This window comes from Pelodiscus sinensis, chromosome 19 (genome assembly GCF_049634645.1).
Source record: "Pelodiscus sinensis isolate JC-2024 chromosome 19, ASM4963464v1, whole genome shotgun sequence".
Lineage (NCBI taxonomy): Eukaryota > Metazoa > Chordata > Testudines > Trionychidae > Pelodiscus > Pelodiscus sinensis.
The window spans coordinates 26,810,814-26,825,034 of NC_134729.1; the positions used below are offsets into that span (position 1 = coordinate 26,810,814).

The window sequence follows — 14,221 nt, forward strand, 5'->3', positions numbered from 1 at the left end:
GCTGCCCTGATCAGCCGACAAACAGCTGATCAGCTGTTTGTCGGCAGAGCAGGGCAGCCATTTAAATTTAAATGAAGTCGCGATTATTTTAATCGCAGCTTCATTTCCCTTTTTCGAATACACAAATCTACATGCCTCCGTCATGTAGTTTAGACGTACCCTGAGGGTATATCTAGACTACAACGTTTTGTCTACAGAAGTTTTGTCAACAGATACTGTCGACAAAGCTACTGTTGACAAAGAGCGTCTAGACTACATCCAGTTCTGTTGACAAAGCAAGCTGCTTTGTCAACATGACAGTGTAGACGCAAAGGACTGTGTACATGAAATAATGCCTTCTGTCAACAGAACTCTGTCGACAGAAGGTCTTATTCCTCGTAGAATGAGGTTTACAGCCATCGACAAAACTGCTGAGTTCTGTCGATGTCATGTCAACAGAACTCAGTGGCAGTGTAGACGCAGGTATAGTTTTGTTGACAAAAGTCCACTTTTGTCGACAAAACTCTGTAGTCTAGACACACCCTTTGGCACATTTTCTCTGAACCTTCTCCAACCTATCAATGCCCTTCTTGAATTGTGGACAGCAGAACTAGACATAATATTCCAGCAACAGCTATATCACTGCCCTATATACAGAGGTAAAATAACCTGAGCATGCCTCCCAGGGCAGGCCACCTGGGTGAGTTCCCATGTAGCAGTTCCAATGTGAGATGAGGAGGAGGTCCTCTCCTATTATCTTTAGCCCAATGTTAGGGTCTTCACCCATATGTGGAAGACAGATTGTTGCACTGTGCTTAAATAAGGAGCCATTTGGGCAGAGAACCAAGATCTTTAATCTCGAAAATCCTGGGTGAGTGCTCTAAAGACAAAGCATAGAATCACTCTTGTGTACTCACTCCCTTCCTCCCTTCTGTTTTCATTCATTGTCTAGGATTCATGGTGACTAACTTACATTTTGTGAATCACAGTGATCTTCTCACAACTTTTAAGAGCATCATAGCCCTGCAGTGCCTAACTCCAATTGTGCATCCAGACTTTAACATTTTACGTTTTGGTATTTAAGTACCGTTAACTTTACTGAGTATCATCAGTTGCTTCTGCGCTTTGCTGAAAAGGAATAGACTTCGTGATTTGCTACGCATGTGCTCAAGAACTTAAGCATTTTGCTGAAATGGGGCCTTAATCCATAATATGCTCATCTCAAACTTCAAGGAAGTTGTAAATGGGAAATTGCTACAAAGAAAAATTCAGTGAATTCCCATTCCAATACTTACTGTTATCAATTTATAAACCTTTAGGCTTGTATATTTTTACGTTAAAGAACAAGTTTAAAGAAGGGTTCAGTTAAGCAGATAGCGTTATTATAAGAAGAAAATCCCATATCCTGTATTACATTTCTTCTTCCACTTATGTTCATATCTCCTTTGTCTCCTATACCTTGGGAAATGCTACGTTTTTGCAGTTTATAACCTCAATTACATCCGTCTGATCTACACTGCATGAAACGTTCTGTTTTTTCTATCCTCAAAATACCTCTGTTCTAAATGGATAAATGCTCTAAAACATTTCTTTTGCATCTTCAAAAGGATGATAAACCCAGGCACCTGCTTGTTAACATGGGTTTGGATACATGGAGAAGAAAATTCTGCAACTACAAAGGCCGCACAAGAGAAAATAATGTTCTTACTTGTCAGTGTTGTGGTAGGTGAAACAGATGGGGTTGTCATAGAGACGGCTGCTGTTGTCTCTCCTCTGACAGCAGAGCCCAGAGAAGTTGTGGTCTTAGCTGGGGAAGTTATAAAAATGGTAGTTGTGATAGTTCCCTCTGCTGTAGAGGAGGTGTAAGATGTTGATGTTTTAGAGGTCGTAGCGGTGGCTGGAGCCACTGTGCTTCTCTCTGCTGCTGTAGCAAGGGGTGATGTTTTAGCAGTCTTCGCTAGAACTGAGATGACAGGGGATGCTGTGGGTGTTCCCAGTGCTGTTGTGGTGCCCAAAGCTGTTGGGATCTCAGCTGGGGAACTAGTTTCCAGGGCAGATGTGGATGTTTCAGAAGCTGCTCTGGAGGGACTCAGTGTCACTGTGCTCTCAGCTGAAGAAATCACCACAACAGCAACTGTGGTTGTCTCTGCTAATGAAGAGGTGACTGCACTTGTGATAGGGGTGGGATAAGTGACCAGAAGGGAAGCTGTGACTGTCTCAGTTTCTGTAGAGGTGCTGGGAATTCTTGAGGTTTCAGAGGGCAAAACTGTCTCGAGATGGACCGTGGATCTCATTGGAAAAACAGAAGTGAGTCCAATTGTGGTTTCATTGGGGGACGTGGTCACAGGGGTTGGTGTGGAGATAGCCAGAGTGGTCGTGGTTTCAGCTGGGGAAACAGTCGGAAGGGCAACTGTGGTAGTCTCCTCCACTGTAGTGGCAGTAGTTACTCCTGTAGTCACCACTGAGGAAGTGGGCTCCAAGGGAGAAGTGAATGTTTCTGCTACAGAAGAGGTCACAACAGGTGGACTCTTGGGTACTAAAGTGGTAGGATTAGGAACTATGGTTGTCTCTTCTACAGTTGAGGAACTAGTTATTGCTGAACTTTCAACTTCGAAAGTGGTCTCTACAGGCACTGTGAAGGTCTCTAGAATAGTGGAAGTAGCTACAGCCATGCTCCCAGGTGGAGAAATGGTAGGAGGGGAAGCTGTAGTTTTCTCCTCCAGTATCATGGAACTAGTGGTTGCTGGACTCACAGCTGCAGAAGTGATCTCTGCTGAAGAGGTAGCAGTGGTAAATATAGCTGTGCTCTCATTCACTGAAGTGGTAGGAAGGGCAACCATGGTTGTCTCCTTTACTTTACTGGTACCAGTTATTGTTGTTGTCTGAGCTAGAGATGTGGTCTCCAGAGTAGCTGTGGAGGTCTCAAGAACAGGAGATGAAACTGCAACTGTGCTTTGAAATAGTGAAATTGTAGGAAGAACTGTGATCGTCTCCTTAACTGCTGAAGCCGTCACCATTGTGGTTGTCTCTGCCAAGGAAGTTGATTCTATTGGGACAGTGAAGGTCTCTGGAATAGCAGTTGCAACTGCAGCTGTGCGCTGAGGTAATGAAGTGGTAAGCAGAGCAACTGAAGTTGTCCCCTCTACTGCAGCAGTACTAAGTTCTGCTGTCCTCTCCGATAGGGAAGTGGTCTCTAGAGGAGATGTGGATGTCTCCGGAATAGTAGAGGTGGCTAGAGTTATTGTTTCAAGTAAGGGAGTGGAAGAAAAGGTAACTGTGGTTGTCTCTTCTACTGGAGTGGTACTAGTTATTGCTGTAGTTTCTGCTGCAGAAGGGGTCTGCATAGAAGAGATGGAAGTCTGTGGTACAGTAGAGGTGTCTATAGCTGTGCTTTCAAAGGGTGAAGCGGTAGGAAGCGCAACTGTTGTTGTCTCTGCTGCAGTCAGGGTAGTTACAGCTGTAGTCACTAGAGAAGTTAAGGATGTCTCTGGAGTACTGGAGATGGCCAGAATTGTGCTTTCAGGCACAGAAGTTGTAGGAAAGGCAACTGAGGTTGTCTCCTTTGTAGTGGTACCAGACATTGCTGTAGTCTCAACTGCAGACATGGTCTCTAGAGCAGCTGTAGAGATCTCTGGAATAGCAGAAGTGGCAAGAATTGTGCTTGCAGCTAAGAACCGTGTAGAAGGGGCAAAGGTGGTCGTCTCTTCCTGTGGGGTGATCCCAGTTGCTGCTGTAGTCACAGCTAGAGAAGTGGTGTCCAGAACGGCTGTGGTGGTTTCTGGAATACTAGGTGTAACTGAAACTGTGCTTTGCGTTTGCAAAGTGAGAGGAAGAGCAATGGTAGTTGTCCCCTTTCCTTTAGTGGTACTGATTGTTACTGTAGTCTCAGGTGTGAAACTGGTTTCTGGAGGAGATGGGGAGCTCTCTGGAATAGCAGTTGTAACTGCAGTTGTGCTCTGAGAGAGTGAAGTGGTAGGCTGGGCAACTGTGGTTGTCTCCTCCACTGTAGTGGTGCTAGTTTTTGTAGTCTCGGCTCGAGATGTGGTCTCTTGAGGAGCGGTGGAGGTCTCTGGGACAGTGGAAGTAGCTACAGCCGTGCTTCCAGGGAGTGAAGTGCTACGAAGGGAAGCTGTAGGTGTCCCCTCCACTGAGGTGGAACTAGTTATTTCTGTAGTCTCAGCTGCAGTTGTGGATTCCACAGGAGAGGTGGAGGCCTTTGATATAGTAGAGCTGGCCACAGTCATGCGCTCAGGCACTGAAGAAGTAAACTCTGTAAATGTGCTTGTGTCTTTCCCTGTAGTAGAACTAGCTATTGTTGTTGTCTCAGCTGGAGATATGGTCTCCAGAGTAGCTGTGGAGGTCTCAAGAACAGGAGATGAAACCGCAACTGTGCTTTGAAATAGTGAAATTGTAGGAAGAACTGTGATCGTCTCCTTAACTGCTGAGGCCGTCACCTTTGTGGTTGTCTCTGCCAAGGAAGTTGATTCTATTGGGACAGTGAAGGTCTCTGGAATAGCAGTTGCAACTGCAGCTGTGCGCTGAGGTAATGAAGTGGTAAGCAGAGCAACTGAAGTTGTCCCCTCTACTGCAGCAGTACTAAGTTCTGCTGTCCTCTCCGATAGGGAAGTGGTCTCTAGAGGAGATGTGGATGTCTCCAGAATAGTAGAGGTGGCTAGAGTTATTGTTTCAAGTAAGGGAGTGGAAGAAAAGGTAACTGTGGTTGTCTCTTCTACTGGAGTGGTACTAGTTATTGCTGTAGTTTCCGCTGCAGAAGGGGTCTGCATAGAAGAGATGGAAGTCTGTGGTACAGTAGAGGTGTCTATAGCTGTGCTTTCAAAGGGTGAAGCGGTAGGAAGAGCAACTGTTGTTGTCTCTGCTGCAGTCAGGGTAGTTACAGCTGTAGTCACTAGAGAAGTTAAGGATGTCTCTGGAGTACTGGAGATGGCCAGAATTGTGCTTTCAGGCACAGAAGTTGTAGGAACGGCAACTGAGGTTGTCTCCTTTGTAGTGGTACCAGACATTGCTGTAGTCTCAACTGCAGACATGGTCTCTAGAGCAGCTGTAGAGATCTCTGGAATAGCAGAAGTGGCAAGAATTGTGCTTGCAGCTAAGAACCGTGTAGAAGGGGCAAAGGTGGTCGTCTCTTCCTGTGGGGTGATCCCAGTTGCTGCTGTAGTCACAGCTAGAGAAGTGGTGTCCAGAACGGCTGTGGTGGTTTCTGGAATACTAGGTGTAACTGAAACTGTGCTTTGCGTTTGCAAAGTGAGAGGAAGAGCAATGGTAGTTGTCCCCTTTCCTTTAGTGGTACTGATTGTTACTGTAGTCTCAGGTGTGAAACTGGTTTCTGGAGGAGATGGGGAGCTCTCTGGAATAGCAGTTGTAACTGCAGTTGTGCTCTGAGAGAGTGAAGTGGTAGGCTGGGCAACTGTGGTTGTCTCCTCCACTGTAGTGGTGCTAGTTTTTGTAGTCTCGGCTCGAGATGTGGTCTCTTGAGGAGCGGTGGAGGTCTCTGGGACAGTGGAAGTAGCTACAGCCGTGCTTCCAGGGAGTGAAGTGCTACGAAGGGAAGCTGTAGGTGTCCCCTCCACTGAGGTGGAACTAGTTATTTCTGTAGTCTCAGCTGCAGTTGTGGATTCCACAGGAGAGGTGGAGGCCTTTGATATAGTAGAGCTGGCCACAGTCATGCGCTCAGGCACTGAAGAAGTAAACTCTGTAAATGTGCTTGTGTCTTTCCCTGTAGTAGAACTAGCTATTGTTGTTGTCTCAGCTGGAGATGTGGTCTCCAGAGTAGCTGTGGAGGTCTCAAGAACAGGAGATGAAACCGCAACTGTGCTTTGAAATAGTGAAATTGTAGGAAGAACTGTGATCGTCTCCTTAACTGCTGAGGCCGTCACCTTTGTGGTTGTCTCTGCCAAGGAAGTTGATTCTATTGGGACAGTGAAGGTCTCTGGAATAGCAGTTGCAACTGCAGCTGTGCGCTGAGGTAATGAAGTGGTAAGCAGAGCAACTGAAGTTGTCCCCTCTACTGCAGCAGTACTAAGTTCTGCTGTCCTCTCCGATAGGGAAGTGGTCTCTAGAGGAGATGTGGATGTCTCCAGAATAGTAGAGGTGGCTAGAGTTATTGTTTCAAGTAAGGGAGTGGAAGAAAAGGTAACTGTGGTTGTCTCTTCTACTGGAGTGGTACTAGTTATTGCTGTAGTTTCCGCTGCAGAAGGGGTCTGCATAGAAGAGATGGAAGTCTGTGGTACAGTAGAGGTGTCTATAGCTGTGCTTTCAAAGGGTGAAGCGGTAGGAAGAGCAACTGTTGTTGTCTCTGCTGCAGTCAGGGTAGTTACAGCTGTAGTCACTAGAGAAGTTAAGGATGTCTCTGGAGTACTGGAGATGGCCAGAATTGTGCTTTCAGGCACAGAAGTTGTAGGAAAGGCAACTGAGGTTGTCTCCTTTGTAGTGGTACCAGACATTGCTGTAGTCTCAACTGCAGACATGGTCTCTAGAGCAGCTGTAGAGATCTCTGGAATAGCAGAAGTGGCAAGAATTGTGCTTGCAGCTAAGAACCGTGTAGAAGGGGCAAAGGTGGTCGTCTCTTCCTGTGGGGTGATCCCAGTTGCTGCTGTAGTCACAGCTAGAGAAGTGGTGTCCAGAACGGCTGTGGTGGTTTCTGGAATACTAGGTGTAACTGAAACTGTGCTTTGCGTTTGCAAAGTGAGAGGAAGAGCAATGGTAGTTGTCCCCTTTCCTTTAGTGGTACTGATTGTTACTGTAGTCTCAGGTGTGAAACTGGTTTCTGGAGGAGATGGGGAGCTCTCTGGAATAGCAGTTGTAACTGCAGTTGTGCTCTGAGAGAGTGAAGTGGTAGGCTGGGCAACTGTGGTTGTCTCCTCCACTGTAGTGGTGCTAGTTTTTGTAGTCTCGGCTCGAGATGTGGTCTCTTGAGGAGCGGTGGAGGTCTCTGGGACAGTGGAAGTAGCTACAGCCGTGCTTCCAGGGAGTGAAGTGCTACGAAGGGAAGCTGTAGGTGTCCCCTCCACTGAGGTGGAACTAGTTATTTCTGTAGTCTCAGCTGCAGTTGTGGATTCCACAGGAGAGGTGGAGGCCTTTGATATAGTAGAGCTGGCCACAGTCATGCGCTCAGGCACTGAAGAAGTAAACTCTGTAAATGTGCTTGTGTCTTTCCCTGTAGTAGAACTAGCTATTGTTGTTGTCTCAGCTGGAGATGTGGTCTCCAGAGTAGCTGTGGAGGTCTCAAGAACAGGAGATGAAACCGCAACTGTGCTTTGAAATAGTGAAATTGTAGGAAGAACTGTGATCGTCTCCTTAACTGCTGAGGCCGTCACCTTTGTGGTTGTCTCTGCCAAGGAAGTTGATTCTATTGGGACAGTGAAGGTCTCTGGAATAGCAGTTGCAACTGCAGCTGTGCGCTGAGGTAATGAAGTGGTAAGCAGAGCAACTGAAGTTGTCCCCTCTACTGCAGCAGTACTAAGTTCTGCTGTCCTCTCCGATAGGGAAGTGGTCTCTAGAGGAGATGTGGATGTCTCCAGAATAGTAGAGGTGGCTAGAGTTATTGTTTCAAGTAAGCGAGTGGAAGAAAAGGTAACTGTGGTTGTCTCTTCTACTGGAGTGGTACTAGTTATTGCTGTAGTTTCCGCTGCAGAAGGGGTCTGCATAGAAGAGATGGAAGTCTGTGGTACAGTAGAGGTGTCTATAGCTGTGCTTTCAAAGGGTGAAGCGGTAGGAAGAGCAACTGTTGTTGTCTCTGCTGCAGTCAGGGTAGTTACAGCTGTAGTCACTAGAGAAGTTAAGGATGTCTCTGGAGTACTGGAGATGGCCAGAATTGTGCTTTCAGGCACAGAAGTTGTAGGAAAGGCAACTGAGGTTGTCTCCTTTGTAGTGGTACCAGACATTGCTGTAGTCTCAACTGCAGACATGGTCTCTAGAGCAGCTGTAGAGATCTCTGGAATAGCAGAAGTGGCAAGAATTGTGCTTGCAGCTAAGAACCGTGTAGAAGGGGCAAAGGTGGTCGTCTCTTCCTGTGGGGTGATCCCAGTTGCTGCTGTAGTCACAGCTAGAGAAGTGGTGTCCAGAACGGCTGTGGTGGTTTCTGGAATACTAGGTGTAACTGAAACTGTGCTTTGCGTTTGCAAAGTGAGAGGAAGAGCAATGGTAGTTGTCCCCTTTCCTTTAGTGGTACTGATTGTTACTGTAGTCTCAGGTGTGAAACTGGTTTCTGGAGGAGATGGGGAGCTCTCTGGAATAGCAGTTGTAACTGCAGTTGTGCTCTGAGAGAGTGAAGTGGTAGGCTGGGCAACTGTGGTTGTCTCCTCCACTGTAGTGGTGCTAGTTTTTGTAGTCTCGGCTCGAGATGTGGTCTCTTGAGGAGCGGTGGAGGTCTCTGGGACAGTGGAAGTAGCTACAGCCGTGCTTCCAGGGAGTGAAGTGCTACGAAGGGAAGCTGTAGGTGTCCCCTCCACTGAGGTGGAACTAGTTATTTCTGTAGTCTCAGCTGCAGTTGTGGATTCCACAGGAGAGGTGGAGGCCTTTGATATAGTAGAGCTGGCCACAGTCATGCGCTCAGGCACTGAAGAAGTAAACTCTGTAAATGTGCTTGTGTCTTTCCCTGTAGTAGAACTAGCTATTGTTGTTGTCTCAGCTGGAGATGTGGTCTCCAGAGTAGCTGTGGAGGTCTCAAGAACAGGAGATGAAACCGCAACTGTGCTTTGAAATAGTGAAATTGTAGGAAGAACTGTGATCGTCTCCTTAACTGCTGAGGCCGTCACCTTTGTGGTTGTCTCTGCCAAGGAAGTTGATTCTATTGGGACAGTGAAGGTCTCTGGAATAGCAGTTGCAACTGCAGCTGTGCGCTGAGGTAATGAAGTGGTAAGCAGAGCAACTGAAGTTGTCCCCTCTACTGCAGCAGTACTAAGTTCTGCTGTCCTCTCCGATAGGGAAGTGGTCTCTAGAGGAGATGTGGATGTCTCCAGAATAGTAGAGGTGGCTAGAGTTATTGTTTCAAGTAAGGGAGTGGAAGAAAAGGTAACTGTGGTTGTCTCTTCTACTGGAGTGGTACTAGATATTGCTGTAGTTTCCGCTGCAGAAGGGGTCTGCATAGAAGAGATGGAAGTCTGTGGTACAGTAGAGGTGTCTATAGCTGTGCTTTCAAAGGGTGAAGCGGTAGGAAGAGCAACTGTTGTTGTCTCTGCTGCAGTCAGGGTAGTTACAGCTGTAGTCACTAGAGAAGTTAAGGATGTCTCTGGAGTACTGGAGATGGCCAGAATTGTGCTTTCAGGCACAGAAGTTGTAGGAAAGGCAACTGAGGTTGTCTCCTTTGTAGTGGTACCAGACATTGCTGTAGTCTCAACTGCAGACATGGTCTCTAGAGCAGCTGTAGAGATCTCTGGAATAGCAGAAGTGGCAAGAATTGTGCTTGCAGCTAAGAACCGTGTAGAAGGGGCAAAGGTGGTCGTCTCTTCCTGTGGGGTGATCCCAGTTGCTGCTGTAGTCACAGCTAGAGAAGTGGTGTCCAGAACGGCTGTGGTGGTTTCTGGAATACTAGGTGTAACTGAAACTGTGCTTTGCGTTTGCAAAGTGAGAGGAAGAGCAATGGTAGTTGTCCCCTTTCCTTTAGTGGTACTGATTGTTACTGTAGTCTCAGGTGTGAAACTGGTTTCTGGAGGAGATGGGGAGCTCTCTGGAATAGCAGTTGTAACTGCAGTTGTGCTCTGAGAGAGTGAAGTGGTAGGCTGGGCAACTGTGGTTGTCTCCTCCACTGTAGTGGTGCTAGTTTTTGTAGTCTCGGCTCGAGATGTGGTCTCTTGAGGAGCGGTGGAGGTCTCTGGGACAGTGGAAGTAGCTACAGCCGTGCTTCCAGGGAGTGAAGTGCTACGAAGGGAAGCTGTAGGTGTCCCCTCCACTGAGGTGGAACTAGTTATTTCTGTAGTCTCAGCTGCAGTTGTGGATTCCACAGGAGAGGTGGAGGCCTTTGATATAGTAGAGCTGGCCACAGTCATGCGCTCAGGCACTGAAGAAGTAAACTCTGTAAATGTGCTTGTGTCTTTCCCTGTAGTAGAACTAGCTATTGTTGTTGTCTCAGCTGGAGATGTGGTCTCCAGAGTAGCTGTGGAGGTCTCAAGAACAGGAGATGAAACCGCAACTGTGCTTTGAAATAGTGAAATTGTAGGAAGAACTGTGATCGTCTCCTTAACTGCTGAGGCCGTCACCATTGTGGTTGTCTCTGCCAAGGAAGTTGATTCTATTGGGACAGTGAAGGTCTCTAGAATAGCAGTTGCAACTGCAGCTGTGCGCTGAGGTAATGAAGTGGTAAGCAGAGCAACTGAAGTTGTCCCCTCTACTGCAGCAGTACTAAGTTCTGCTGTCCTCTCCGATAGGGAAGTGGTCTCTAGAGGAGATGTGGATGTCTCCAGAATAGTAGAGGTGGCTAGAGTTATTGTTTCAAGTAAGGGAGTGGAAGAAAAGGTAACTGTGGTTGTCTCTTCTACTGGAGTACTACTAGTTATTGCTGTAGTTTCCGCTGCAGAAGGGGTCTGTATAGAAGAGATGGAAGTCTGTGGTACAGTAGAGGTGTCTATAGCTGTGCTTTCAAAGGGTGAAGCGGTAGGAAGAGCAACTGTTGTTGTCTCTGCTGCAGTCAGGGTAGTTACAGCTGTAGTCACTAGAGAAGTTAAGGATGTCTCTGGAGTACTGGAGATGGCCAGAATTGTGCTTTCAGGCACAGAAGTTGTAGGAAAGGCAACTGAGGTTGTCTCCTTTGTAGTGGTACCAGACATTGCTGTAGTCTCAACTGCAGACATGGTCTCTAGAGCAGCTGTAGAGATCTCTGGAATAGCAGAAGTGGCAAGAATTGTGCTTGCAGCTAAGAACCGTGTAGAAGGGGCAAAGGTGGTCGTCTCTTCCTGTGCGGTGATCCCAGTTGCTGCTGTAGTCACAGCTAGAGAAGTGGTGTCCAGAACGGCTGTGGTGGTTTCTGGAATACTAGGTGTAACTGAAACTGTGCTTTGCGTTTGCAAAGTGAGAGGAAGAGCAATGGTAGTTGTCCCCTCTCCTTTAGTGGTACTGATTGTTACTGTAGTCTCAGGTGTGAAACTGGTTTCTGGAGGAGATGGGGAGCTCTCTGGAATAGCAGTTGTAACTGCAGTTGTGCTCTGAGAGAGTGAAGTGGTAGGCTGGGCAACTGTGGTTGTCTCCTCCACTGTAGTGGTGCTAGTTTTTGTAGTCTCGGCTCGAGATGTTGTCTCTTGAGGAGCGGTGGAGTTTTCTGGGACAGTGGAAGTAGCTACAGCCGTGCTTCCAGGGAGTGAAGTGCTACGAAGGGAAGCTGTAGGTGTCCCCTCCACTGAGGTGGAACTAGTTATTTCTGTAGTCTCAGCTGCAGTTGTGGATTCCACAGGAGAGGTGGAGGCCTTTGATATAGTAGAGCTGGCCACAGTCATGCGCTCAGGCACTGAAGAAGTAAACTCTGTAAATGTGCTTGTGTCTTTCCCTGTAGTAGAACTAGCTATTGTTGTTGTCTCAGCTGGAGATATGGTCTCCAGAGTAGCTGTGGAGGTCTCAAGAACAGGAGATGAAACCGCAACTGTGCTTTGAAATAGTGAAATTGTAGGAAGAACTGTGATCGTCTCCTTAACTGCTGAGGCCGTCACCTTTGTGGTTGTCTCTGCCAAGGAAGTTGATTCTATTGGGACAGTGAAGGTCTCTGGAATAGCAGTTGCAACTGCAGCTGTGCGCTGAGGTAATGAAGTGGTAAGCAGAGCAACTGAAGTTGTCCCCTCTACTGCAGCAGTACTAAGTTCTGCTGTCCTCTCCGATAGGGAAGTGGTCTCTAGAGGAGATGTGGATGTCTCCAGAATAGTAGAGGTGGCTAGAGTTATTGTTTCAAGTAAGGGAGTGGAAGAAAAGGTAACTGTGGTTGTCTCTTCTACTGGAGTGGTACTAGTTATTGCTATAGTTTCCGCTGCAGAAGGGGTCTGCATAGAAGAGATGGAAGTCTGTGGTACAGTAGAGGTTTCTATAGCTGTGCTTTCAAAGGGTGAAGCGGTAGGAAGAGCAACTGTTGTTGTCTCTGCTGCAGTCAGGATAGTTACTGCTGTAGTCACTAAAGAAGCTAAGGATGTCTCTGGAGTACTGGAGATGGCCAGAATTGTGCTTTCAGGCACAGAAGTTGTAGGAAAGGCAACTGAGGTTGTCTCCTTTGCAGTGGTACCTGACATTGCTGTAGTCTCAACTGCAGACATGGTCTCTAGAGCAGCTGTAGAGATCTCTGGAATAGCAGAAGTGGCAAGAATTGTGCTTGCAGCTACGAACCGTGTAGAAGGGGCAAAGGTGGTCGTCTCTTCCTGTGGGGTGATCCCAGTTGCTGCTGTAGTCACAGCTAGAGAAGTGGTGTCCAGAACGGCTGTGGTGGTTTCTGGAATACTAGGTGTAACTGAAACTGTGCTTTGCGTTTGCAAAGTGAGAGGAAGAGCAATGGTAGTTGTCCCCTTTCCTTTAGTGGTACTGATTGTTACTGTAGTCTCAGGTGTGAAACTGGTTTCTGGAGGAGATGGGGAGCTCTCTGGAATAGCAGTTGTAACTGCAGTTGTGCTCTGAGAGAGTGAAGTGGTAGGCTGGGCAACTGTGGTTGTCTCCTCCACTGTAGTGGTGCTAGTTTTTGTAGTCTCGGCTCGAGATGTTGTCTCTTGAGGAGCGGTGGAGGTCTCTGGGACAGTGGAAGTAGCTACAGCCGTGCTTCCAGGGAGTGAAGTGCTACGAAGGGAAGCTGTAGGTGTTCGCTCCATTGAGGTGGAACTAGTTATTTCTGTAGTCTCAGCTGCAGTTGTGGATTCCACAGGAGAGGTGGAGGCCTTTGATATAGTAGAGCTGGCCACAGTCATGCGCTCAGGCACTGAAGAAGTAAACTCTGTAAATGTGCTTGTGTCTTTCCCTGTAGTAGAACTAGCTATTGTTGTTGTCTCAGCTGGAGATGTGGTCTCCAGAGTAGCTGTGGAGGTCTCAAGAACAGGAGATGAAACCGCAACTGTGCTTTGAAATAGTGAAATTGTAGGAAGAACTGTGATCGTCTCCTTAACTGCTGAGGCCGTCACCATTGTGGTTGTCTCTGCCAAGGAAGTTGATTCTATTGGGACAGTGAAGGTCTCTGGAATAGCAGTTGCAACTGCAGCTGTGCGCTGAGGTAATAAAGTGGTAATCAGAGCAACTGAAGTTGTTCCCTCTACTGCAGCTATTGTTGTTGTCTCAGCTGGAGATGTGGTTTCCAGAGTAGCTGTGGAGGTCTCAATAACAGGAGATGAAACTGCAACTGTGCTTTCAGATTGTGAAGTTGTACTCTGAGATGGTGAAGTGGTAGGAAAGGCAATTGTTGTTTTCTCTGGTACTGTCACTGTGCTAGTTATGTTTGTAGTCATAGCTGTGGATGTGGTCTCTAGAGGAGGTGAAAAAGTCACTGGGGTAGCAGAAGTGGCTGCAGTTGTGTTCTCGTAGAGTGAACTGATTGGAAGGACAACAGTGGTTCTCTCCTTGATGTTAGAGGTACTAGCCATTGCTGTAGTCTCACCTGGGGAAGTAGCCTTTAGAGGAGCTGTAGACATCTCTGCTACTGTAGAGATGACTGTAATTGCCATAGCAGATGGTGAACTAGCAGCAAGAGCGACTGTAGTTGGCTGTGGGGCAGAAATGCTCATCATTGTTGTGGGCTCTGCTAGGGAGGAGGTTGGAAGAGCAGAAGAGAAGGTCTCTACTAACACAGACGTAGCTGCAGGTTTAGTCTCAGCTGCGGAAGTGGTCACTGGGGCTGTAGTGATGGATACTTCTCCTGTTGTGAGATATGTTGCTGTGGTCCCAGGTATGTTGGGGATCACAGGAACTGCTCCTTTGGTGGTACTCTTTAATGTTGTACTTCTGGTGGTGGTAGCAGTGCTGGTTTGAACCATAGGCATTGTCTGTGGTGTTGTGACATTGTTATCTTTATTTTGTCCCATTGGGTTAACGGTCTTCTGGTTTATTACTTCTGTTATTTCATGGTCTGTGTAGAGAAATGCATCTCGAGTACTCTATTTTATATAGGTTCTTACATAGTATAGTGTGTGTTGTTCAAAGGAAACTTAAAAAAAATCATCTGTGTCATCATACATGGAATTTCTTTTACCTTTGAACATTGCAGCATTTTTCTCCAGTTTTGAATTTTTCCATTTATATTTTCATAACTTATACAAGGAACAGTCATCAGAAACTC

General features: G+C 47.1%; 1 protein-coding gene across 1 annotated transcript in view; it reads right to left on the minus strand.

The window, feature by feature from the left end:
- The window catches only part of MUC16 (mucin 16, cell surface associated), a 129,141-nt gene that overhangs the window by 64,742 nt on the left and 50,178 nt on the right, over positions 1-14,221 (minus strand). The window contains exon 12 of the mRNA XM_075903397.1: positions 1,688-14,011. Coding sequence (XP_075759512.1) covers positions 1,688-14,011 — 12,324 coding nt within the window. The remainder of the gene's footprint in view (positions 1-1,687; positions 14,012-14,221) is intronic.